The following is a 26,410-nucleotide window of genomic DNA, read 5'->3' as shown; positions in this document are numbered from 1 at the left end:
AGAGGGAGAGCAGGTCAAGCCATCCCCACCTGCCAACTTCCTGTCTTTGCCTACTGATAAATAGGAGCTACTAGTGGCCAGATTTTCCATTCCACAACCCCCACCCCCACGCCCGGCCATCCCAGCACCCACTGTCACTCAATTAAAAAGAAAGGGAGAGGGCCTGGGGGAGGGGCAGGAGGCCTCTAGTTATAAAGCCTGTGGTGAGAGGGTGAGCGCGCTCAGCCTGGCCTGCCCAGTCTTCTGCCTGTCATCCCCCAGCGGATAGAGCTGCTGACAGCTGCTTGGGACTCTGCTGCCAGGCCCTGGCCCAGGCTGCTGCCTCTCCGCTCTCTCAGTGACTCCCCAGCCACAACTCCTCCATGGCCCAGAAAGAAGAGGCTGCTGAGGCTTCTGCGCCTGCCTCCCAGAATGGAGAGGATTTGGAGAACCTGGAGGACCCCGAGACGCTGAAGGAGCTGATTGAGCTGCCGCCCTTTGAGATTGTCACAGGGTGAGAGCCCGTGTGGCCTGGGATCGTCTTCTCTGGGAAAGCATGAGCTGGGGACGGGCTGGGGGATTCAGGAAGATCATAGCTGGGGTCACGGTGAAACTGTGAGTACACAGGTGTGAAAGGTAGGGGCTTCAGGAGACACAGCAGCAAAGCCCTTTTGGCTTCTGGGGGTGACACCACGGACCCTCTAATCAGGGGGGATAGGAGAAACTCCTTGGAGGCCCAGAGAATGAAACCACCTGCCGGGTCTTGGGATATCAATGGTTTAGTCCTGGGGAATTTGGTAAGGACATAGAATGACACTGGTACATTTAGGTGTGGCCCCAGGCAAAGGAAATCCTCCCTCCATTTCTCTCTCTGCTTCTGAGTGGGCCTCTCCTCTAGCTGTATATCTCTTGCTCTTTCTTTAGAGCTTCCCTCTGGAGGAGGAGACCCTAAGACAAGGAAAACCATCCCATCCTTTCCTAAGCCAGACTGAAAAGCAGGTTTTTCCTTGTTCTGTCTTTTCTGAGTTTCGCCAGGACTGTCCACATTCACCCCCAAGGAAACAGAGAAGGTATCACAGGCCAGGGCCGGGAGCTTCTGGACAGAGGAGGTATTCCCACCCCCTCAGCTCCCGCCTGGAGGAACCAGGACCCAGAGCAAAGGTCTTGAAGCCCCAAAGAGAAGGCCGCATACAGGGTCCCCCTCTCTTGTCCAGACCACGCCATCTTCAGGAGTAAGACCAAGTGGTCTTCCTTCACTCCTCTCTGTGTGCCTTTAGTAGATGACCCTGCTAAGTTCCTGAACGAAGACTAAAAAGGAGACACATGGGGCTACCTTTTCTCTTGAGCCCGAAGGTTTCCTTCCAGGGGTTCTCCACCAATGCCCACGGGCAGAGTAGGGACCATACTTAGAGAATTTTCAGGAAGAATGGAGGTGTGGTGCCTTCAAGGGGCAGAAGGACCTGCTCTGGCAATTTGGACCTGCTGTTTTAAGCTTGGCAAGTGATTTTCCAGTCCTGGCCTTAGTTTTTCCAATTGTAACATGAGGAAGTTATGCGAGTTGATTCCTAAGGTCCCTTCCAGCTCAGATAGCTTCCGATTTCTAAGAGAACCTGAGGGGGAGAAAATGCATCCTAATTCCTGAGGCAAGATGTCAGTGTAGAACCCCTGAACTTGCATTCGTCCATGCCCAACCATTACCCTGAAAAAAGCAACAGGCACAGCTTAACATAGTCACAGGGAGAGCCTATTGCCGGCAGGCCAGGAGACTCCTCGATTCCAGTGGCTCTCTGTGGAAGGAGATCCTTTTTCTGACACCTAAGCACGCTGGCCCATGCCATCCTGGTCCCAGACATGCCCACGCTGTGATCTCTCCAGGAGCGGGGTAGGTCCCAGAACAGAATTACACTAGGTTTGTTGAGTTGAACAGGCTTTGGGGGTCCAGGGCGGTGGATGCTAAAGGGTTAAATTCCCCTGGTGTAACTTACATCTGTTCAGAGCTTTATAATCACGGCATATGTTCCCATGCATGAGCTCTTTCAACCCTCAGCACAGTGCTAGGAGAGGGAAATATGTTATTGCCACTGTCAGATGGGGCAACTGAATGTCAGGGACATTGAGTGATTTTGCCCAAGACCTCAGAACCAGTAAGTGGCAGCCAAGTGTCCTTTCCATTGTTCTCTTATTCATTCTGGGTCCCAGGTTTCCCAAACAGCTCCACCTCTCTCCATCTGCCAGGTAGTGAGGTTCAGAGGCTACCCTGACCCAAGACTCAGAAAAAGAGGCACAGTGGGCGGCTTTCTGGGCGCTCTGAGAGCAGCTCCAGAGAGGTGGAGCCCTGAGTGTTTCCCAGTCACAAGTAACAGCTGTGGAGATCTGTCTCCTGGGCCCTTCTGGGTAAACAGATGGCTTAAAATAGCCCAGAAGTGTGGCTGTCTCTGTGCAGGGACAGGATGAGGGAAGAGCTTTCCTCTCCTCTCTCCTTCCCTCTCTAGATGCCCTGGAGCCAAAGAGGTCCCAAGCAGGTCCTTTCCTAGCTTGGATTCCCACAGGAAATGGGTCTGGGTGCCTTACATTTGGGGTACTCACTAGTGGAAGAGCAGGTGGCTTTGCAGGAAACAGTCTGAGGTGGGGAGGGAGTACCAGGTAGATACCCTGCTTGTGGTGATTCTGGTTTGAATAGGGCACTCAGGATTGAAAGTAGACATAAGAACATTAACAAAATAACATGGTAGGAAAAGGTCTAAAGCTACCACCCTTTGATCTCACATTGAGAGTGGATCATGTGCTTCTCTTCCCGAGTCTGTGTTCAGTGACTCTATGTTCAGTGACTCCACACGGGTTTCTTGAAATCTCCAGAAGGAGAGTGTTTGCAAAAATCAGCAAATGTTAGAATGCGGGGCTTTTTTCTTTCTTTCTTTCTTTTTCCTTCCTTCCTTCCTTCCTTCCTTCCTTCCTTCCTTCCTTCCTTCCTTCCTTCCTTTCAGTTTGCTAGGTGCTAAACTAGCACAGCCCTAAAAGAGAGGACCCTCTGAAAATGAGAGGATGAGGAGAAGGGATGGGGTTTGGGAGAACTAATGGATAAGATTTGAGGCCCAGAGAACACATCATCCATTAGTTTGTACCAGGTTTAATTTCTTGAATGTTGACAATTGCTCAAAATCTGAAGGGTTGGATCACTCAACCTATATTTCAGATGAGAAAAAACAAGACTTAGAGTCACTTGCCCAAAGCTAATGGATGGAGGAGGGCGTGAACCCCAGGACTGTCTGACTCCAAATCGTCACACTGTGTCTGACAAAGCCATAAAGAGGAGTCTTTTTATAGTCAACAAATATTTACTGACTAGGAATCATGTCTTTCCTGCCTGTTTCCCCCACTAGTATTTAACTTCCACGAGGACAGAGACTTTGTCTTTTTAACTGCTTTGGTGCTAGCACCAAGAAGAGTACCCAGCTCCTAACAGGTACTCAATAAATATTTGTTTTTTAATAAATAAATAAACTAACAAACGAGCCCCTATTATGTGTTGGGATGCGGCATTACCTGTGGGGAGAACTTGAGGAGCCAAGTTCAGGATACATGAAGATCCAGCAGCCCGAGGCTTAGAAGAGACTGTCACTGGTTCGTGGCTGCCTCGGGATTCAGCTTGCTTTAGGGGAGCTCTGGAGCAGCAGAATTGGTTGTCTCCCCATCTTTCCATCCCAGTGACGAGCAACTGTGGCTCGGCCTGGCAGCACCTGTGTGTCTGTCTTTGTCTCTGGGGAGTTATGTTGTGTATGATTATGCATGAAGCTGAACGTGCTCTCCAAGGGGCTATTATGGAACAGAGATGAATGGCACAGGCAGTGATTCTCCTTCCAACCACTTCTTCAGCTTCCAGTAGTTTACTCTGACCACGTGAGCAACACAGACGAGGCAGGGTTCAGAGGAGAAGGGACAGGCAGGAAGTGAGGTGCCTTCCACACCACTCTGAATGCCACGAGGCCCTCCCCCCTCACCTGGACTCTGGAGCATGCTGGGAAGGTTTGTTCCATTAAGATAGAAGACAGCCAGTGACTCTCTGACCACCCTAACCTCCACTGAGAGCTGGTGGAAGGTCAAAGCTCAGTGTAAAGACGGTGCCTCCCAGGGAAAAGGGGCAGGCTCATGGCTTGCCCGGGCAGAATCCTATCCAGAACTGCAAATCAGGAGCTAGCAGCCCGTCAAACTCCTCCTCAGCTCTAGGAAGGCAGTCTGTCAGAAACCTCTCTGCTGCCCTGCCCTCTTCCTTCTGACAAGGCCCACTCCTTAGCATCCACTTTGAACGTGGTCTGAAAAAGGGAAAGGAACCTGAAAGCCAGCAGTTCTGCCTCTTTTGAGCAGGTCATGAAAGGTCTGGTGAGGAAAGCTGAAATGAGTCAACACTCAACTATCTGTGGGTGGATTTTCCACTGCATTGATTATCTTGGAGCAAATGTTTAATCTCAGACCAGCTTCTGCTGTCCTTTGGGTTGCTTCTTTTCGCTATTAGATTTATGCTTAGGAAATGCAAAATGCAAATGTTTTTAAATGTGAACGTGAGATACACACACACACACACACACACACACACACAGAGGGTGCCCAAAAAAATGTATACACATTTTAAGAAAGGAAAAAACTATTAAAATTACACTGATGGTAACCACTTGTAATTGCAGAAGTCAAACGTGACTTGTATTCATCTTTTGTTATCAGTATATATTGAGTATTACAATTTTAATAGTTTTTCTTTTCTTATAATGTGTATACATTTTGGGGGCACCCTCTGTATATATATACACATTTACTCACATCCTTTCACCCTCCAGCAAGCCGACCATTTTTTCCAGATATTAGGAGTCTGTTTCCTCGCATAGAGAATTGCAATGCCCAGTAGCCTGCGTCTAAGCAGATGAAGTGTGAATGGCCTTGTTTGCAGAAAGAATGAGGAAGTGGTGCTTAAAGAGGTGCTCTGTGAGGATGGGAGGAGGGGATAGGAATAATGCTGTTGATTTCTGTGCCAGAAGAAATGACTGAGTCCAGGTGAAAACCTCTACCTTCAGCATCTCTCTCCTGACCATCACTCCAACATACACGTACACACACACCCCACTTTCACAGTAAAATATTTGCTGGGGTTGAGAGTATAAGAAATATGGTTCTCAGGCATATCATGCCAGTAGGGGAAAAAAAAGATGTTTGTGATTATCTAAGAGTTAGTGTCACTCTTTCCTTCCTTCTACTAGTGGGCATAATAATGTTGACTTGTTCTGTGATTCTATAATGTCACCCAAGATGACCATGCTGTCTTAGCTCCCAGGAGAAGTTGCAGACAGACCTCTAACCAACTCTGCTCTCTGGGTTTCCCTGGTGAGAGGCCTAAAAAAAACCTCATTTGACCTTTACGCTCCTTCCAGAAGACCAAAAAGGAGAGAAGCCAAGCAAGCTTAGTCTCTGAGGAAGTCCAAAGGAAAGACAGGGAGCCTAGACCTTCCCTGACATTCCTTTGCCCCTCGAAAGCATTTCCATTCCTGAGGCACCTGTTCTGTCTTACCCTATTGTTTCTGCTGCGGGACAGGTACACCGTTAATATAGGGAAGGTGAACTAATATAGGGAAGAGGCATGAGGACTACTTTTGCAGAAGAAACAAGGAGGTTGGATTCCAGGCCTGCTGCCTGCGTGCTGCCAGGCACAGAGCTCAGGCAGACGCTAATGAATCACACAGAACAGACCATCCAAGGCTATAAAGAAAAGAGATCCCATTATGACCATCCCCGTAGTAAAGCCCACTGCAAATAAGGCACAGGTTGTGCTTCACAGGAGTTAAAAACAAACCTGTCCCTATTGTTCCTGCATCTTACTGAAGTTAACGATAAACTCACCATTGTTCATCTCTCCTCTCCCCCCCCCCCCCCATACCAATGAATTTTCCATAGAAGCGGAAAACATACAAACCCTAGCCTGGGGGATGGAGAGGGTCTCTCTTCCACTAGCAATTAGAGACGGCCACTCTGTTTATTGGGTGACTTTTGTTTTCTTACTGACTCTCTGCTAAATAAACTTACTTTTCCTTTAAACTCTATATATTGGCTCACGCCTGACTTCTTTCCTACGTGAAGCCAAGGACCCTCTCTTCCTGTAACACCATGAGGCTGCTAGCCAGAGGGGTTGGAAAAGATATTTAGAGAGAGGTGAACTTTCTTCTTCTCCCTCGGATTTCACGCTTCTCAGGGTCCTCTCCCCTTGCCAGGGAAGAGGAGGAGGGAGGGGAAAACAGCAGAGCTTAAGAGGGGCTGAGAAAAGCAGCAGTCTCAGGCCATCCAGCCGATTTGGTGTGCTGGACCAAATTCAGACTCACGGCTGGGCTCTACTGGCAAAGTTGGAGCAATACTTTTGCGGGGATTCCAGAAGAAACCTAAGGGACCACACAGGCAGATTTTGCTGAAGCCCCCAAGCCAACCATGCAGTCATGAATACAGCAGGTCCTCAAATAAGGCATTTCTTTCACCATTGATGAGATGCTGTAGGAGCTTAAGTCTTGTTTACATCAATTAGCCTACGGTGAAATTCGTTTCCTCTTATACGTTGTTTCCCTTAAAGTCGCAGACCTTATCTAGCGTTAAGTGAAGACTTACTATATACTTCCAAGGGTTTCACCTGAGAATCCATCATAGTCTAATCCTCTGGATTAGATTTGGGGTGGGGTTGGGGGTGGTCTGGCAAAAGACCTTGAAGAGCAAAAAAGGGCTTGGGTAAGGAAGGTAAGCTGTGTGCTTCTTGGGAGGAAAAAACCACTCCAGGAAGAGAAGGGATCATTTAGCAACTGGCAAAGTTCAGGAGTGGTCTGGTGGGGTGAGCTTAATTAGGGAGAGCTAATCTCAGCAGGGATTGAAAGAGGAGAGGGGAACCATCAGGCCATCCATTCTCCCAAAATGTTAAGTAAATAATAAACACGTCCAACCAGGGACAGAAGGGGCTTAGAGAGCTAAGTATAGTACCCAAAGCAATCCTTGGGGCTGGGTCCTCACACACATCCATCTCCGCAGTGGAAACTGAACTTGACAGCAAGAGACATGGAAACTTGGGTGGAGAAAAATTGGTGATGGGGGAAGGGAGTATTGCAGGGAAATAGCTCAAGTTCACTCAGCTCTTTGGCATCTGCTGCTTATCCCGAAGAAGCCAAAGCCCTGGAACACCAGGGATTCCCCTGCAGCCCGGGGAGTTGGGTGACCTCTCTGGGGAAACAGAAGTCAGGGCGGAGTTAATGATTGCCACATGTATCTTCGGGGGCCGCCAGAGAAGTTACATTTTTTAAAAAGAAAACATTTAACCTGTACAGCTGCTACTCATTCCTCGCTCTCCTTCTGGCATTTTCAGTCTCTCCTGTTAAATCCTCCTCATTTTCCTAGGCCTTCAAACCTGCGCAAATCTTCCCAATTTTAGAAAAACACACACATACACATAAAAGATAAAAACACTCGGCCAACTCTGATGCCCTCTCTAGCTCCTCTCCATTTTTCTCTTTCTTCTTACTATGCAACTTTAAAAACAAACAAACAAACAAACAACACCCTTGGCCTTTCTCTGCTGCTTTCATTTTCTAATCATCCATCTCCCCCTTGAAGCCACTGGACATATTACTCATCACCAAGCCTGGGGACACCAGGTGGGCTGTCTTCATTTCAGGCTTTCCCCAGTTTCACTCTGTCTGCCTAAAGCCCCCACAGCCCTCTTCCATGGATGTGACGTTTATTATGCCTTTCTTTACTCAAGAACCTATAACGATTCTCTATTGCCCCCCGAATCAGAGCGAAACTTTCAAGAGCCTTCGTACATCCTTCACTCTACCTACTCATTTGGAGCCGTTTTCACTTGTTCTCAGCTGCCTTATGTACTTCTCTGTCCAGCTAGAATCCAGCTGCTAGATGCTAAGCATCTGGAAAGCAGAGGCCAACTCTTTCATGGTTTTGAAATGATTCAATACTACATACAAGCTAAATCCTATCAAGATACCCTTAGGTAGTGTGGCCTCAAAGACAAAAATTCTTGGACACTCATGTGAGAACTCTTCTTTCACCCCAGGGCTTGAGAAAGTCACTAGGAGAGCATGGCACTGCAGGTTGTAGGCCACTCCATGCCTAAGATGCAATATACACGAGTGACGAGGGGGAATGAAAGCATGAAATGTTGTTAAATATTTGTTTTGCTGTCATGAGAAAGTTGACATGCAGTCACTTTGCAAAATTACTATTTGAACACCGCTTTTCAAACCTGGCCACCTATTAGGTTCATCTGGAGAACTGTCGCAATGCTGGTGCCTGGGCCCCCCTTCCGGGTGTCCTGCTTTCATTGGTTTGTAGTGGGGCCCAGGCACTGACGTTTGTAGAGTCCTCTAGGTGAGTCTAATGTAGAGCCAAGGTTTTTAAAGTCGCTGAATTTAGAAATGTGCGCATGTGTTACGTGTTGGGAGTGATGGAGTGTTTGGAGACCCTTCCTAAAGGGGTGACCAGAATGCATCTCTCTCCAAATTCTCTCCTCTCCTCCCTTTTGGGTTCTTTCATGCCTTTTTGTCACTGACATTACCATAGACGAGGCCTGTTTTAAAAGTAAGAGTGAATGGGCCTGAGCTCGTGCAGAGCTACCTCCTCCAGGCCTGTCCTAGGAGCTAGAACTCATCCTTCGTCTTCCCTGTGCCTTTGTCTCCTCAACCCCCAGAGAGCGGCTGCCAGTCAACTACTTTAAGTTTCAGTTCCGGAACGTGGAGTACAGCTCAGGGCGCAACAAGACCTTCCTCTGCTATGTGATTGAAGCGCAGGACAAGGAAGGCCAGGTGCAGGCCACCCGGGGATACCTGGAGGACGAGCACGCCACTGCCCACGCGGAGGAAGCCTTCTTCAACACCATCGTGCCGACCTTCGACCCCGCGAAGCGCTACAATGTCACCTGGTACGTGTCCTCCAGCCCCTGCGCAACGTGCGCTGACAACATCATCAAAACCCTCGGCAAAACCAAGAACCTGCGCCTGCTCATTCTGGTGGGGCGCCTCTTCATGTGGGAGGAGCCGGAGGTCCAGGCTGCACTGAGGAAGCTGAAGGAGGCTGGCTGCAGGCTGCGCATCATGAAGCCCCAGGACTTCGAGTACATCTGGCAGAATTTTGTGGAGCAAGAAGAGGGCGAATCCAAGTCCTTTGAGCCCTGGGAGGACATTCAGGAGAACTTCTTGTACTACGAGGAGAAGTTGGCAGACATCCTGAAGTAGGCGACGGCTCGGCCTCACGTGAGTCACTCTGTGTAAACCATCACTCTGTGTAAACTGTCAACTTGGGGAGAAGGCTTGAGGTCCAGTGGACTGAGCGGGACGTTCGATTTTCCTTGGGAAGGATTTTTCTTTTGATTGGGAAGGATTTTTCTTTTGATTGGTTGGTGAAAACATTGTAGAAGACCCCAGCTTCTTTCATTTCTTCTCAATCCTTCTAAGTCCTTTTCCCTCCAACCCTTTTATATCGAATTAACTTTCCCCATCATATGGAATATTTAAGGTTGACAGGAATCGGAAAGCTTTGATGAGACAGAATGACTTTCTGTGGTAAGATCTAGATGGTGCAAGAGCTTGCTACCCGACCATAGCCTGGAAGATATTTCAGTTACCTAAGCATGCCCCCATGGACGTGTCCAGAATCAGTAATTGTACATGCCCTGCTCCCACCCCCATTTGCAATCCCACCATTCCGTTTTTCTCGAAAGCAGGTGTTTCATTCCATCGGGCGATTTTATCACTTTTGGTACTTTTGAAATTCCCTAAATTTGTATTCAACCTCTTTTTGGCCAGAGCAGCTTTCATGTTTTCAAAATGGTTCTGCTTTGAGGGAGACAAATTGCTGTGTGAATGCATAATGCAAGAACTTTTTTTTTTTTTAATGTTGAGAAGACCTCATCAGAACTCATAGAAAAATGCTGAATGCAGAAATGGGCATAGTAACAGCAACAACTCCTTCCCTGCAGAACTGTTTAAAGGGTTAAAAAGATGTCTGTACATTAGGCAGCAGTGCAGAAGTAGCGACTACAGATACCAAGATGTGATAGAACTGGAAGTAAAAATTAGCTGTTTAAGCAAATAATTAGGACACAATTAAGGCCAATTTGGCCTCTTGCTGAGGGTAAATTAGACTCTTGCAGGCACAGACCGATTACCCCCAGGAAAGAGGGTAAAGGATCCTTTACCACCTTTTTTTGATTTTGGTCTAGTTTGCTCCGACAGCAGTGCAATGACTAAGATCCTTTACAAAGCCTGAGTTACTGATCAAAGCCCTCCAGCAACAGGGAAAGGTCTTCACCACGCTCTTATACAACTTTCATTCCGAAACAAGTCACGTATTACTAAAACATGAAAGCAGTTCGCTTCCATGAAGATATTCAATTTATTTGTGGTGTCTCTCACTCTTAATATTCTTAAAAGATGTCACTTCATAGACACATTTTGAAAATATCAATGTTCTGGAGCTTGATGTTGGCAGGTGTTTGCTATTAGACATGCACTCAGGTGCCTGGTAATTCTCCAGCTGAGCATTCACCAATCCATGAAGACACGAATTCCAGCCGTTTCTTACAAAAGGCAGGACCCATTCATTGAATTCAGTGAGACTATGGTCAGGTAATGTCACATGGTACTCTGCTCATATAAAATAAAGACATCACTCTGAGTGGGCGTGAGTGATGATAAAAAGATTTCTAAGGGTGACCTCTGAAGACAACAAAATTAACTTTTAAATTCCTTGATTTTGTTAAGTGTAGGTACTATCACTGGAATTATAAACCCTACATGGATTCTACAGCATGATGACTGGTAACTTCATTTTAACCTTAGTATACTTTCCTCTTAAACATCTTTCAGTCACTGGCCACTTCTTCCAGCTGCCTAACTACCAAGTCCTCGGGGATGTGTGTGTGTGTGTCCCCATTAAGTCAAATAATTAGGTAGCTCAATCTGCTATAAAAATTAAGCATTTCAAGGAGGATTAAATAGAGCTTTTAATTTGGGATAATTGAGGGTTGTATCTTATGCTAAGCTAAACAGAACTAAAATAGAGAAATCAGTTAGAGGGAAAAGTCCATTTCTAAGTCAAATTATTCTTAATAAAGTATTATTGAACATGTTCCACATTATAAGCCTCCTTCCATTAGTGTACATAACTGTATTATCTAGATCCATTAACATGCTTCCCTGTACTCTATTTGACTTGCTCATGTGTCCGAAGAAAAAGGTTAAAATGTACCAAAAAAAATTGGCATGCAACAGAATTGTAATCTAAAAGCCCCAAAAACCAACTCCACTTAATTAAAATACTTCCAAGAAATGGGCATTTGTTAAAATTTGCCTTACGTCTTATTCCATCTTTTTTAGAAAAATGACAGAATACGATTTAACCAAACAGTCAACTCAAGACAGCAGAGTTAAAGCAGATCTCTTCTGGGGCTTCCTCTGTGGGAACCACACCAAAATTGAACAAATTCAATCCTGGGTAAACCAGAAATCCCAGGAGACTATGGAGAACTTCAGGGACTTGTTGGGGAAGGTGCACAGAAACCCTAGTTCAAAAAGAAAACTCTTCATTGTTTGGGGCCAGCATTGCTCTCAGTAACACGCTTTCTGTTTTCTCACCAAGGTCTGCCTGCTGCCACAGAGACAGTGGTGACATGTATGGCCATCTGGGATATGCCTGACTTCCTAATACCAGTTGGAGCTGGACAACATTCGACAAATGACTCCCACTGCACAAAGCCCTCTGAGGACTCAAAATACACTTTTCATGCTGTAAATCATTTTAGCTGTGCCTCTCTCTCCAAGGCTGCTCCCAGGAAAGAGGAAAGTAAGCTGCAAAGAGAAATAGCAACCATATGTAGGCATGAGGCATCCGTGGGGCTGAGGGTCCTAATTATTCCCAAAAATGGGCTGCTTAAGGCAAAGAGCCTCAGACCCAAGATCTGCGCAGATCTTTGAAATATGTCCAGAAATGCATTTTATGTTAAGTTGGTTTTTTTTTAAAGAAAAATAACCAGCAACATTAATAAAAGAAGTGGTGTGGTTTTTCTGTGACTAGGTTTTTTAAGGAACTTGGGACATTTAGAAATTACTATGGATAGTGATCAAGTCCCAGTAACAGAGATGTCCCGGCCTACGAACCAAATCATGACGTTATAAAGGGGGAGGGAGGCTTAAACCAGGACTTGTCTAGGCAACACAAGATGCTAACTCTTCCATGTAGACTTCTCATCCTGGACTTGACCTTCATAAAATATTTTCTTGAGATTATTGTTGACTTTTCCCTTCTCTGAAGACAAGGAATATGGCAGAGGGTGAAACAAGAAGCACAGGAAATCTGTTTATAAGATACACATATCCCAACAGCCAATTAATAAGCAATGAGCCTCTTGATTAAAGAGGTGAGATGTAGGGGGATTTCAATGTTGAGATGCACGTAATGTAAGAGTAGTCAACACGTGGTACTTGATGGTGATGGCAGAAGGAGATCAAAATCTCATTTCTTAAAAAGTTGGAGTCCTATGTAGAAATTTCATGTGTGAATTTCTGGGTGTTTGCCAAACTCTATCTAACTAGGTTCACAGGAATAATGTGTTCATTCTGATTATCAGGCAATGCCTCCTTTCCCCAGGCTTTGAATGTGATAAGTCATCGGAATTTGACCCCAAGACTATCTGCAAATGACAAAGAACTTTATCACATCCCTGCTGAGTTCCACAATTCCACTTACAGCCAGTCCTCAGAGAGACTAAGCTTTGTTAAAAGAATCAAGGTTCATACTCTATGAAAAAAAATCCACGCTAACCCCTTTCAATGTAGAAGAAGCCTATAAAACCAACGTTTTGACCCGTGTTAAGATTTATTTGCATAGCTAGCAAAATAGTTTGATTCTACATTGTCTTTTATCACTCCATTCGCATTTCCAGTTTTGTACATTTAGACATTGTTTCCCTTTTCCCCCCCTTAAATTTTACTATCTGTATGTGAACAGAAGCAAAGCATGGAGAAAAGCATTAGTCTAAAAGTTTGATAATGAACTTGCTCCTGAACTTCCCCACCCTGATAACTTGTCTGGAACTTGTCTGTTCCAGAAATATTAATACAAAAGAAGTGAAATACTTTTTGAAACTGCTGCCTCATATCAGGCTGCAATGTGTTAAGAACACAAGTCTAAAGTACAAAGGTTACATTTAACAGTGCTCTGCTGGTGTTTCAATAAGCCCATTCTAAAATCTAGTTTATAGTTGGGAAAGCAGCAAGTCCTGTGAAGACTGAGAACTCACTCTAGAGGGGAAATCAATAGTAGATCTTGCTGTTTTAACTCCTAACACCACAGTGGGGGGGGGGGGGGGCGAGAAAACTCCACTAGTTTTCCCAATACCTCTGACACTGAAGCACTGGCTAAATGAATCTTTTTTTCCCCACCACAAAAGCAAGAGTAAACAAAGTGCTGCTCTCCTAGCTTAGGAAGAAAACGAGACTAATATTTACTGCTCTCAATCCCAGTTGGTTATACCTCAAAATCCTCTGGAGCTTAAAAACACAAAGAAACCCGGCTATCCTCCCTAACCCCCCCAACTTCCAAAATAGAATTTAAGGGGGAGTGGGTCTTCTTTTTTTTTTTTTTTAAAGAAGATTCATATGGATTTTGTTGCGAACTGACTCATTACTCTGCACTAAGCACTCTGTCAGGCATTTAACATACATTATTTCATTTGTCTCATGAATGGATTCAGACAGGTTCAATCACAGAAACTACACAGGAGACAGAATTACTATGCAGTTTACAATGAAGAGGTTCTGAAAACCTGCCTTTCCACTATGTTGACACTTGCTGTCCATTATTTCTCACCTTGCTGCTCTTCCCACTGGACCCCCTCTCTGACTTTTCCAAATTAAGTTACAGGTGAATCCTCCATGATCCAAGTCCAGAATAACCTAGACATGTATACAGAGCCTCAGTGGAGCCCAAGACACTGATTTTCCCATTTTTCACCAAATTTTTCCACCAAATTCCTTGTTAATAATGTAAAAACCCATTTTTGTAATTTAAACAAACAAAAAAATTCTTTAAAATTCTCTCCTAGGAGGAATCTGATGACATAAGGACAATACCAACTAAATGCACAAGCTACAAGAGACACAAAATTATATGTTCATCCTTCCTGAAGTTTCTCTTCAACAGCAGAGAAGTAGAATAAATGCTGTCACCTAGTGGCAAGCCAAACAAATCAGGTAGCATCCTGGAGCAAAACACGGGTCATAGGCCCAACATTTGATTCCCCACCTACCATCAGGCTGTCTACTACCTACCTTCCTGGAAAAAAAAAAAAAAAATCACATCCACATTTCCCAAGCAATCCCTCCTCCACAGTTCCAGTCCAATTACAGAAATACAGCCTGGCCTGCAACACAGACTACTTCACATGAAACTTTCTTCTGACAATTTTAAGGTCAGTTTGCCCAGTCCTATGGCCTAGTAAGGATGACACAGGAAAACATGGACACTTCCAAAATGTTCATCTGTTCAGAGTGTGTACACAGTAATTCTGATGTCTGTTGCCTCAAACACCTCCTCAATCATTGCAGATACATTTTCCCATTGCAGACGATCAAGACCACAGCCAATCCTGAAAAAGACAAAAAACATCTCTGTTGGCTATGACGAAGGTATCCAGACAATCACTCTTTCCCTCTTCCTTTAGGCCGCATTCACCCAGAGCATAAGACCAAGTTATCTGGTCTTACGCCCATAGGCAGCCATGGTGGGAGTTTGGAAGTTAATTCCTATTGTGAGTCACCCAAGGCTGTTTCTAGACAGCCCTAACATCCCATAGCTGTCACTTCTCTTTTGCCTAATAAGGTTACCACTTCCCAATTATTTCAAGCTACATTTAGAAATGTATAATTCTGCTGTGACATGGGAGACTCACTATCCTTCTATGCCTACTGATGAAAACTAGCTGTGGGTGGATGGGAAAAGGCTGGTATTTTAAAAATACTCTTATAATAATGGAAAGTTAAAGAAGATAAAAAGAAGACAAAGGACAGGATCTCTGCAAAAAAGAAGTCGAGATGCAATGTTGAAAAATGCCAACCTGATTGCAATTTTGGTCTTTGCAACACCCTGGTAAGAAACCTCGATCAGCCCACAAAACTCTACTACCTAGCACCGTTCTTCTAAGATGTTACTTTATCGATCTTCAACATTCCTAGGGGGAAAAATGGGGGCTCAAAATGGCTAATATCTGGGGCGGCCAGATGGCTCAGTTGGTTAGAGTTCGAGCTCTCAACAACAGGGTTGCTGGTTCAATTCCCACATGGGATGGAAGGCTGGGCCCCCTGCAACTAAGTTTGAAAACAGCAGCTGGACATGGCTGAGCTGCGCCCTCTACAAGTAGATTGAAGGACAACGACTTGGAGCTAATGGGCCCTGGAGAAACACACTGTTCCCCAACAGAATAAAAAAATTAAAATTAAAAAAAAATTTGCTAATTTCATACGTGATGATTAAGTCCCTGGAAAAAAAATTGTGATTAAAAAAAAAGTTTCTGCATAATCCATAAATACATTAAAAACCAGTGTGAGATGAGGCACCCTGTAGCCTTGGACCTTGGAATAAACCTGCATGCATGATCAGCCCCAACTCAAAATTAGACTGACAAGAGAAGTGAATCCAAGCCCATAGCCTGAAAAGGAGGCAAAGGGGATAATGAACCCTCAACGTCACTCCTTAAGTTCCCAATAGGTAGGGTCTAAGATATCACATCTTCACATCCAGGACACAGCCAGACACAGCCGATATGACCTAGCCTCCCTCTGGCTAATTGCCCATGGTGACGACAAACAAGCACGCAGTTTAAAAGGCAGTGATTGTTTACAATTTAAATGTGATTGAACAATGGTTCCTCCCTACTACATAGGCTGAGGCAGTTGTGTGTTTTAAGTTCATTACCCTGATTCTTTCAACGTAGGCTAAGAAATGGGTAGGTCTGACAACTGATTCACTGGTGATTTTTTTAAAGTTTTGAAATTGTCCACCTTTAAATCTATATTTTGGATTAAGCTTTTAAGCCATTTGTCTTTGGATAAGACAATAACCTCCACCAATCAACTAAATCTTCACTTAGAGCCTTGGATTTCCTTGCCTGGGCATGGAGAGGTCGGTGACTCCATTCTTCAGACAATGGGACTTCATGGCCTCTAAACTCTTCTGTAAATTTTCATAAGTTGGCTTGTGTGAAGCCCTTTTCTTTGTAATCTGAGTACAAAGAAAGAATTCAAACTTCTGTTAGTCCAAATTGATAGCAAAAGAAAAGCCATCACATTCTCCCAACATCCTGATAAAATAATGACTGCATTTTTATAGAATAGTCTAGAGCAGGGATGAAAAATGTCAGTGTCCCTTCCAGTTATGGGAGATCCTCAGGAAAATCAACTACATAGGGCCTAAGAAACCCAGACATTGCCACATAATAATCTTTCCTTTTCTCAAGAAGCCCAGGTTAACAGGCTGTGCCTATTGTCTATTGTTTTTAAGCAAGGTAGGTGAAAGTCTTTGTGCCACTTCCAAGAGATAAGCTGCAAATCTCTAGTTAAAGGAAGAACCCAATACTACCTGAAAATTTCCTGTTACGTGTATTTATTTAGAAACCATGCTTGCTTGCTTTTTGTTTTTCTATAAAAGAACAGAGAAACTTACAGCGTCCCAAATAATATTGGGAGTAACATCAGCCTTAAAGATAGCATTCATGAACCCACTCAGTGTGCTGTCTAAAACAAGCTTATAGTGGCTTGGCTATAATTCACCCAGCACCATCACCAAGAAGCCACTCTCTTTCTGGGGCCGAAAAACATTTGGAAAGTGGAAGAATCTCACACTGAGGCAGAGGAAGGAAAGGAGTTAAGCGCATTTGATAGGGAAGAACAAGAGGAAAAACTCCTTTGAGCAATGTCCCTTGTTTCTGTCTCACTATGACTAGGAAGGAATTAAAGTATGGGCGGCATCCCTAACTTTTGCAAATCTTAGAACACAGACCTTTGGTTGATGTCACAATACTCTTTCCCATGGAACTAGGATGCAGTTTCATGTTCCTTTCTAACCCACAGCTCCAAATAACCACCACCACTGGATCTGAGCTGGCATGAGATCAGAGGCTTTTTGATGTCTTTGCCCGTCTAGAATGATCAACACAAATTCCGCACAGCTCCCCAGGTCACCAACCCTTACAACTCAGAGAGTTATCTTACCAAGTAATATATATATCGCCCATCTCTCTTCAGAACAGCCACTTCTCCAGATTTCTTTTCTAAGATAGTTATTTAATAGAAAGGAAAAAGAAAATCAAAACACTCATCTCCATTCTTAGATTTTAAAAAATCTTTACAGATCTGAGTTAACCTCAGAACTAGAAATAACCTAAAGAAATCTATTGTCGCCTATGAACACTTTGCTTCTTATCAGCATTCCTAAATACTGTACTTTAACTTTCAGCTTCTTTAATTATGTTTTCTCAATGTTTTCCTCACACCCTATCTTTTGTCCTGCCCTTATTTTCAAATACACCCTTACTTGTTCACTTAAAAAACTTTAATGTGTTTTTTTTGCCTTGAAATATTTTAGAATGTACAGCATTTTTCATTTGCCAAATGTGTGTTCATTCAATAATGATCTTTTTACATACACAGAGCTAATGTTTAAGCATTATGGAGAACATAGGTGTATAAAAAGGTTCCTAATTATTATGAGTTTTCAATCAAGAAAAGGTGTCATGTTTACAAATAACAATACAAAGCATTAAGAAATTGCTCTTTCAAAGGCTGGCATCAGAATTGCCAGTGGAGACCCCGATTAAGCCTGGACTGTGGTCTGAGCAACTGTTTCAGAAACTCCACGATGTTAATACACATCTCTAGTTTAAAATCATTGGTAGGAAGTGATGGCAGGGGTCTGTAAGGAAGAGGAGGATTCTAAACTCCTAAATACGATATCCGTGAACAGAGGATTTTGAATGCCATGCTAATACCTGTGGACTTTGCTAAGCACTCCAGTGTTATTAAGGGTTTCAGAGAAGTAGAGTATTACTCAGAGAGTTTTATGACAGAGGAGGAAGAGATCAGCGACTTTCACAAGAATTCAGGTTTGGTGTGATAAGGACCCAAACTAGAGACCATTTTTGTGGAGGAAAAACTTAATCTGATGAGTTAAAAGGACTCCGTGGTTATGAACTCCCTCTTTGCATATGTATCTTGTTTAATAATTAAAGTATGAATATAACACAGTCAAAAGATGCTCTAGTGAGGGCAAGTTAAACTGTTTTCAAAACTCACGTTGATTTAACAGTTCCTGCACCCCTCCAAATTTCTTCTTGAAGAGTACAGCTATCCCAGCCCCCATTCGACAATCCTCACTGATACAGTGGGCTAGAGAGTCTGTTTTGGGACATGCAAAAAGGTCTCCTTTTACATAAGTGATCTAAAATGGGCAAAGGGAAAGAAAATGTTTTATTAGATACTGAAAAATACTAGACTATTACTTTCATTTTCTTTTACTGTGTCCTCCACCCCACCCCTTTCATTGAAAGCCAAATCCTCAGAATTTAAGGGGTTAATCACAATGAATTAAAGCTTGCGTAAAGAAAAGAGACTGACGGTCTCTGCCTAAATTGTATTAGCCTTTCTGAAGTAAACCAGCTAGAGGGAAAACAAGACAATTCAATTATTGGTTTAATTAAAAAGTGTTTATGCTTTTAACCTCAATTATTCTGAATTTCAGTTCACCACTAAGTTAATAGTTGTTACGCACTCTGCTTCCTTCTGGATCTTCATTAGGGCTGCCGGCCATGATACTGAGTTGCTATCTCCAGAATTAAAATGTTTCTTCAGCTACGAGAAGGGAAAAGGACAAATGCTTAGGCAGCCTGAATATATTGTATCCAGATCGCCCTGACCACCCACTTATTTCCCCAACTGAATGTGAGTTCGTTCAGCCTCTGGCAGTAACACCAAATTGTTCCGGGGCGAGGAAGAATGCCTAGGTTCGGAGGCAGCCATGCCCCGCTAGTATTTCGCGCTTTCCTGGAGCGTCCCGCTCCGCCAGCGAAGAAAAGGCGGCCCCACGACACGCCTCCTCCTTGGCCCGCGCCCGAGGCGGGCGGATTTAAGACAGTTCAGTAGGTTTGGCCTACAAGAAAAAGGGAGGGACTTGGGGCCGCAACTAGGGAGTGTACGGACCAGGGGGAGTGTACTGCCCGGCCGTAGGCAAGAGGAGAGGAAAGGTGGCCTCTCAAGAAAGGCTTCCTCCCCTTTTTGGGGGGTAGGGCAACAAGTCTAGAGAAGCCTCCCATTCTCTGTTTCCTACCCTACGGCGGGTCAGCGAGGTGCAGAGCCTGTCCCGGAGTCCCGTGGGAAGGAGCGGGAAGGCTCGCTCAACGCCCCAACGTACCAGTTACCCTTCACCTGGAGTCGCCGATACGAGGTCCCGCCCCACGGGAAAAGGCTCCAGATCCGGCCCTGGTAGGTGGGAAACAGCAGACAAGTCCAGACGCGGAGCCAATCCCGCCACAGCCCTTTAATTGCACGCACCTAAGATGGCCGCCCACTACCCGAGCGATGCGGAAACGAGCCCCTCTAGCTAGCTAGCCGAAACTGCACTCTTTGGTTATGGCCGCCGAACTTCCGGCGGTGAATTCCGCGGAGTCTCCTGCCGCCACCCGGGCATGCGTAACGAGACAGCCGACCTCGAGCGGGGGAAAAACGGCGCTTGCGCATTAGCCCCAGAGGTGTGTCTCTAGTGGCCGCATAGAAAGGGGTTGGAGGTTGGCAAAGAAGCTAGTTAGCGCCTGCGTAGTATTACGTTCAGGACGGTGTTTGGAGTCGCAAGGTCTGGTGCGTCCCCAGGGCGCCTGCGTATTCCTTCGGTCGGTCGTGGTACCTAATTAGGAAAGTGGGCGTGGCTTAAGGGGACGCCTGCGCAGTGCTCTTTCAACTGGGGATGGGGCGAGCCCCGAGCGGGGGTTAGGGGGCGTGGCCTCAGAGGCGCCTGCGCGGAGGCGGTTGGAGGGAGGCCCGATTCCCCTTTGTTCGGGTTCGCCATTTTGCGAGGCAGCGGCAGTGGCGGCGGCAGCGGCGGCTGGAGCCTCTGATTGGGTTTCGGAGTCCGGTACTGGAGCCAATCAGCGCGGGCAGCGAACCGGGGGAGCGAGGCACGGTGAGTGTGAGGAGCCAATATCCAGCGGCCCAGAGCCGGCCCCAGCGCCCCGATTGGCGGGTCTCGCTGACCACTCAGGAGAGGCCCAGGCGCCCGTCGAGCCTGGGGAGTCGAGCTGAGCCTAGCCGAATGGGGTGGCTGGGGCCCCCGGCTGGGAGCCTGCGAGCGCCGCGGGGCACTCCCGGCCGAGGCCTGCAGGGGGCCGCCCCGCACGGAGATGGCGCCCCCGGGGGCAGGCACCTCGGGGTCCAAACACTTGCAGGGTGCCAGTGCCAGTTGGGGATGCGTCCCGGTTCCCCCAACTCTAGGCCCCCGTTCTCAGGCCCCTGGCTCGGGAGTGGCGGGCTTGCCTGCCACGAATGCCCCTACGCTCAGGTACACACACGCGCACGCCTCGCTGCCTCGGCGGTTTTCTCCGGGTGGTTCCGACCTCACACTTAAGCCCGCCCTTGCTCTCTTTCCGCTCCGGCCCTCGGGACGGGAAACCTCCCCCCGCGGGGCCCGCGTACCCCAGCCCTCCGTGAGCTGGGTCTGTCTGTCGCCCTCCTGGGTCCGCAGGGAAGCCTGGGCAAGACACGCGCCATGGCTACAGGGCCCGAGTGCGGCGGGGAGAGGGGCCCGGCCCGCCCGCCCCCGCCGTCTCCATGGACTGGATGGCGGGGAGTCCGTCTGCCCACTCCCCCTACCCCGCTGCGTCCCTCCCAGCACGCTCGGCCCGGGTCTGCGGCCCGGCGCCGTTGCCACCCCCTTTTTGGCTCGTCATTTCCTCTTCTCCCCGCCCCGCTTGCCAGGCCCGAACCGCACACCTCAGTCTTGGAGCCCAACCAAACCGTCTCCCTTTCTTCCCCGGGCGCGAAGTCCTGTCCATTCGGTGCCTGGAACCTCACTTGTAGAAAATTGCTAGCCCTGTTCATTCCTTTTCCCCGGAGGCTGCACAGCTTGCTTATGATTTTGTTACTCATTCGTTGCTCATCTTGTGAACTCTCCTAACCCCCGAGGACGTGCAATTCGTTTTTCTTTCACCTTTCTGTGTCACTTTGAACGTGTCTGGCTTGACGCAATTAGCTCAGTCCACAGCCATCTCTTGGTTTATTTTTTTATAATACCTTTTCTAATTCCATGTTGACATGTTCTCAACAGATGTTGTCGGGTTTTCATTAGGGTTAGAAGAAATACCTGTTGACAACCAAATCTGGAGCAGTTAGTGTGTAGCAGACATAAATCTCTGTGCTGGGGTGGGAGTGGGTAAAGGTAAATAAGAACCTTCCCTGCCTGGTGGAGATTGACAGGTGAACAACTAATACCTAACGGTTAGTGTTACAACGGGACCAAGTTCAGTTCTGGAAAGTACAGTACTGATGTGTGAGCTACCAATGGCCTCGGTGGAAGGCTTAACATAGCCACACTTGTGATTGGCCTCCAAGAAGGATGGGATTTCTTACAGGAAAGAATACAGGAGCGTTGCTCACAGAGAGAAGAGCATGGGGTGAGGCACCAAATTGTGCTGTGTGCTCAGAGGGTAGATAGGAAAGGGCAGTGGGCAGTAGTGGGGACAGTTTAGGCTGGACAACCCAGCTTGTAAAAGCACTTGTATATCTTAGTGAGGACTATTTTGTAAGATTGGAAAAACAAACTTCGGACTTGTGGGACTCTGCCCCATTAACAGTGGCTGGCTTTTGGGGAACAAAGGGAAATGTCTTCCCTGAGACATTAAAAATTTGTGTTTATGTGAAGTGCCTAGTGCAATCCCTAGCACATAGATTAAGGTATATGGTGCTGGCTTTTATAGTCACATTTACTAAGCTCATACAACTAGTAGGTTTCAGAAAACTCCTAGTCCAGTGCTCTTTTACTACTAAAACTTGGGAGACAGTTTTTGTTTTCACTTTTTAGGGTGAATTTCTCATTGTTTAAATCATTTTTTAAAAATTCACTTAATTATCCACGTTAAAAGACGAGGCAATTTGTCTTACATATTTTTCAAAACACGTATCTGGTGACTTTAAAACAACCACTTTTGCTAGACGATCTAAAAGGCAGTTACAGTCTGGTTACTTTTTTGCGGAACATCTGTAGAGCCTCCACCTGTCTGCAGAGGAACTTCTTTGCCTGGAATTTTGAGAGACAGTAGTCTGGCCTCTTTCACTTGACAAATGGGGCTTTTTAGTCTTGTTTTTTATGCTGGCTCTTCATTTGGAGTACTCCACCCCTTCCCACATCATCACATATAAATCCTTCTCACACTTAAGACCAGGTCAGATGCCACGTTTTCCTAAAGCCTTCCTTGATTTATCTATCCCCAACTGGAAGAAATCTCTATCTGCCAGACTCCCATATTTGTTTCTCTTGGGGTTCCGGGATAGATTTTTACTCCTTTACTAACCTTAAAGATTCTTTGAAGTTAGGATCTTTGTCAGAGTTTTCTTTTTATTTCTAAAACCTTTAGGACAGTGTCTGGGACATGTACATTATTAGTGGAGAGTGGTAGCAAATTAGGAACTCTAATCCAGAGACCTCTTGGACAATGAAGAAGCTGGACAGCTCTTAGTTCCCCAGTCTTTTATCAAACAAAGATCGGGCCCCATTTGCTGAGTTGTAAAATCAATTTAGTGAACTAATGCTGATAAATTTGTATAATAAAATAAATATCAAAGTGTGTATCTTACGTTATAAAATATAAATATGACACTTGTTTCAGTTTTTAAATATGTGTGCAGTGATTTGTGATACGAAATGTGTTTCTTACTGTGAATTGTGGTCAAAGAAGTTTGAAAGCTACTATTCTAGGCTTTACCTGGGAGTGGTTATCAAATACGGTGATTTTGAGGGGCTTTTCACGTGCTTATAGTTGATTTTCTGGAAGTTTTAGTTTTGAAATGTGCACAAGTCCACATTGAATGGGTTCCTAGTAGTTAGCTATGTTTCAGGTTCTGCACCTTGAAGTGGGAGGACGAGACTATTCGTGCCGGCCAGAATCAGAATAAACACACACACTCTTTAAGGAAAAAACATTCAAACCTTTGAGTTAAAAGCAAAAGCTTCTAGGTAGGTTAAATCTGGCTGACTTAAGAATTGTCAGAATCTTAGCAGAGAAGCACTTGAGGAAGGACAATGTCAGATTTTATTGCAGTTCTGCTAATTGAAGCTCATAGTGACAGGAATATATATGGCTCTACTGGAGCCAGTGAGCTGTGTCACAGCCTTCATCATCAGCGATCTCAATATCGTGCTCCAGGCTGAATCACCGCCACATGAATGGGAGAGAATTGCTGTTAGATTTGAAGCTGCTGCCTTTAAATTGCAGCATTTGTGTTATGGGATAAACTAGTTAAAATCTGCATGACATGTTTATTAGTAATTCCCATGCTCTTTGAGTAAGATGTAAATGTCTGGAAATTAGTGGTTAAGAATCTCATACAGTAAGGGGATTTGAGGTGGGGGAGGTGTTGAAATAACAGAGGACATTCTTTCATGATCCTTATTTTTGAAATCGACTTGATTGAGGTATAGTTTAGACAGAAAGAGGAATCAGTTTAAGTTTACATTTTGATGAGTTTTGACAAATTTATACACCGATGCAACCACCACCACAATGAAGATAGAAAACATTTTCATCACCCAGGAAAGTTCCAGGTGCTCTATGCCAATCAACCTCCCACGTTTCCCTCCCCCACTCCACCCCTCTCCTCCCGTCCCAAGGAACCACTGACCTGCTTTCTGTCTCTAGATTACTGTTGTTTTTTCAAGGTTTCATATAAATGAAATCACATATGTTCTTTTGTATCATGAACCTTAACTTAATTTTATTAGTTTAGAAACATGAATGTATTACATGTACTGCAGTTAGAGACAAGATAGAGTTTGGGGAAGACTGTTCACTTCCCTGGCAGAGCCACTTAGTATGTCTGAAAACCTGATTAAAATTTTCAGTACTGTTCCCAGTATCTCCTTGGAGCTGTCTCAGTCAACCAGTTCAGAAGAGACTGGTGTAAACATCTGAAAGCCAGTTTGTCAGTATGCAATGAAAAATAGCTATCAAGTTTACTTGTATTGCTGCTCTATATGTAAATCCAAATTATCGCTCGATATTTGCTTGGTGAGTTTTTTATTAGAGCGAGGGTAGTGAGTTGGAGAACCGTGTGACCAGTTGCTTGGTGCTGTGATGGCATAGTCATCCTGTCACTTACAGCTCTTACATTCCCTCACTACAGACGTTTTGGTTATGAAAGATAGGCTTGATTGATTTTTGTTTAATTTTTCTTCCAACATTTTAGTATAAAATTTTCAAACATACAGTAAAATTGAAAGAATTTTACAGTAAACATCTATGTACTCACCACTACAGTCTACCATGAACATTGTACCATACTTGCCTCATCAGATATTTATCCATCTTTCTACCCATTCATCCATCAATCTATCTTATTTTTTTGATGTATTTCAAAGTAAATTTTAGGTATCAATACACTTCCTCCTAAATACCGGGGCATGCATTTGAATATGTTTCGATTTTCTCTTTGACATAATACTGAGACACTTTACACGTGATTAATCTCATCCACCATGTGTGTCTATGGAGAGTTGTGCTTTGCGTTGCTGCTTAATGTGCAGTTTAGCTCACATAATTGTGTCATTCAAATTTTAGAATTTATGAAGGCCTTGAGGAAAATTGAGGGAAAAGATTTACCTACATTTTGTGTGTGTGTGTATCTATCTCTCTCTCTATAGAGAGATAGAGAGATAGAGATAGAGATATAGATATATATATAGAGAGAGAATACATACACACACACACACCCCTGTACTTCTCTCTTATTTCCAAGATGGATTACCCTTAAATTTTTGAATCAGATGTTTATTCAAGGTTCTCAATTATCACTTCATTTTATTAATACCTAATTGTGTCCTTATTTCAAAAAGCAGTCTTCAACTGTTAAAGTGTATAAGGATGGTAAATTTGAACACTGGCTAGACACTTGATGCTGTTAAGGACTTACTAATTTTTTAAAGTTTGAAATTATATCATAAGAGACAGTGTCATGAGAAAATGATAAAGACAGAAGAGTCTACTCTTTAGCGATAGATGCTGAAGTATTTATGGATTTGGGGAATAATGCAGTTTCTGGGATTTGCTTCCAAATAATTCATGGATGGGTGGAAAGTGGATGAGATATATGTGAAACAGAATGACTATGAGATGAGAATTGTTGAAGTCGAGTGATGGCTATGGGAGTTCCTTTTAATGTTCTCACTACTTTTGTATACGTTTGAAAATTGCCATAATAAAATTATACAATAAAGGATGGCATATTTATTAGGCATTCAAATTCAATAGTGGGGAAAACCTAAGTTCTATTTAGAGAAAATCATAGCCTTAGTATGTCATTTAAATTTTTTTCTTATATCTAATCTATAAATAATCATTTTTAGCATTAGTATAATTCCTTTTTATTTCTTGCTCTAGATTAAAATGCAAACTCCTAAATCCTCCCTAGAGCTTTCTTACTTAGTACTACTAAATGGAGATTTTGATAAGTAAAATGTTTGACTTCAGCTTTGGATAATTTACTTACTAAGTAATAAACTGAAATTTTAAACTCTAGTATGTGGTTGACTAGAGTTTTGTGGGCAACAAATGTGTTACAAATTAAACTGTTTATTCTCTAACGTACATGTGCAGACTTGAAAATCAGTATTAAACAAGCCTTTGTAATAAAGTGATATTGTAGCTTAATGAGTACTTCTGAGGTGCAAGTGTTGCTCTTGTAGTATTGAAAGGTAAGGTTGCTGGTATGAAATGACTAAAAGCATTTTTAAAACAGGTGAAATAACATTATGATATTGTCATAATTGTGCCATGTAACCCTAGTTAAAAATGGTACTGAATATAAAATTTCTTATTCTGATTTCTTGCAAATAAAATAACAGTAATAAGTTATCAAGGTTAATTATCTGTCACGGCCTTTACTGACAATCTTACTCTTGTTTCTTCCCGAACGTTTCTAGTAGGAGTGCACCTCGCACTTGTAGGACCTCGGGGGTGCACCTCAGCGTATACGGGACTCTAACGTGGAGGGATCATGGAGCAGTACACGGCGAACAGCAATAGTTCCACGGAGCAGATCGTTGTACAGGCCGGACAGATTCAGCAGCAGGTACGGAAGTCAAACTGCTCTAAACA

General features: G+C 44.5%; 3 protein-coding genes across 19 annotated transcripts in view; 2 read left to right on the top strand and 1 right to left on the bottom strand.

Moving 5' to 3' along the window:
• Positions 1-208: 208 nt before the first annotated feature.
• On the top strand, positions 209-12,067 carry APOBEC2 (apolipoprotein B mRNA editing enzyme catalytic subunit 2). The gene is made up of 3 exons (XM_088795759.1): positions 209-493; positions 8,696-9,257; positions 11,644-12,067. Exons 1-2 carry the CDS (start codon positions 363-365, stop codon positions 9,237-9,239), a joined length of 675 nt encoding a protein of 224 aa, XP_088651885.1. The 5' UTR covers positions 209-362; the 3' UTR covers positions 9,240-9,257; positions 11,644-12,067.
• A 793-nt stretch (positions 12,068-12,860) lies between these two features.
• On the bottom strand, positions 12,861-19,738 carry OARD1 (O-acyl-ADP-ribose deacylase 1). 5 transcript variants are annotated; one of them, XM_088795763.1, is made up of 6 exons: positions 19,605-19,738; positions 18,826-18,905; positions 18,351-18,495; positions 17,271-17,329; positions 16,169-16,281; positions 12,861-14,650 (listed from the first exon to the last, which is right to left on the bottom strand). In XM_088795763.1, the coding sequence occupies exons 2-6, from the start codon at positions 18,862-18,864 to the stop codon at positions 14,548-14,550; spliced, it is 459 nt and encodes a 152-aa protein (XP_088651889.1). In that variant the 5' UTR covers positions 18,865-18,905; positions 19,605-19,738; the 3' UTR covers positions 12,861-14,547. The 5 variants fall into 5 exon arrangements, with proteins under 5 accessions (XP_088651889.1, XP_088651888.1, XP_088651886.1 ...); XM_088795762.1 differs by having other exon boundaries at positions 19,479-19,616; XM_088795760.1 differs by lacking the exon at positions 19,605-19,738 and adding an exon at positions 19,465-19,603.
• The window catches only part of NFYA (nuclear transcription factor Y subunit alpha), a 25,777-nt gene continuing 19,051 nt past the window's right edge, over positions 19,685-26,410 (top strand). For 3 of the 13 annotated variants that reach the window (XM_088795758.1, XM_088795751.1, XM_088795746.1), the window contains exons 1-2: positions 20,090-20,229; positions 26,236-26,384. In XM_088795758.1, coding sequence (XP_088651884.1) covers positions 26,310-26,384 — 75 coding nt within the window. In that variant the 5' untranslated portion in view covers positions 20,090-20,229; positions 26,236-26,309. Of the gene's footprint in view, positions 19,802-20,058; positions 20,230-20,344; positions 20,605-26,235; positions 26,385-26,410 lie in introns of those variants that run through there. The other 10 variants (XM_088795753.1, XM_088795752.1, XM_088795750.1 and 7 more) reach the window with 9 other exon arrangements.

Source organism: Rhinolophus sinicus, chromosome 2 (assembly GCF_057876585.1).
Source record: "Rhinolophus sinicus isolate RSI-liver-muscle chromosome 2, RSI-T2T, whole genome shotgun sequence".
Classification (NCBI taxonomy): domain Eukaryota; kingdom Metazoa; phylum Chordata; class Mammalia; order Chiroptera; family Rhinolophidae; genus Rhinolophus; species Rhinolophus sinicus.
The sequence above is the reverse complement of the archived record's forward strand: the minus strand, read 5'-3'. Positions and strand labels throughout refer to the sequence as shown.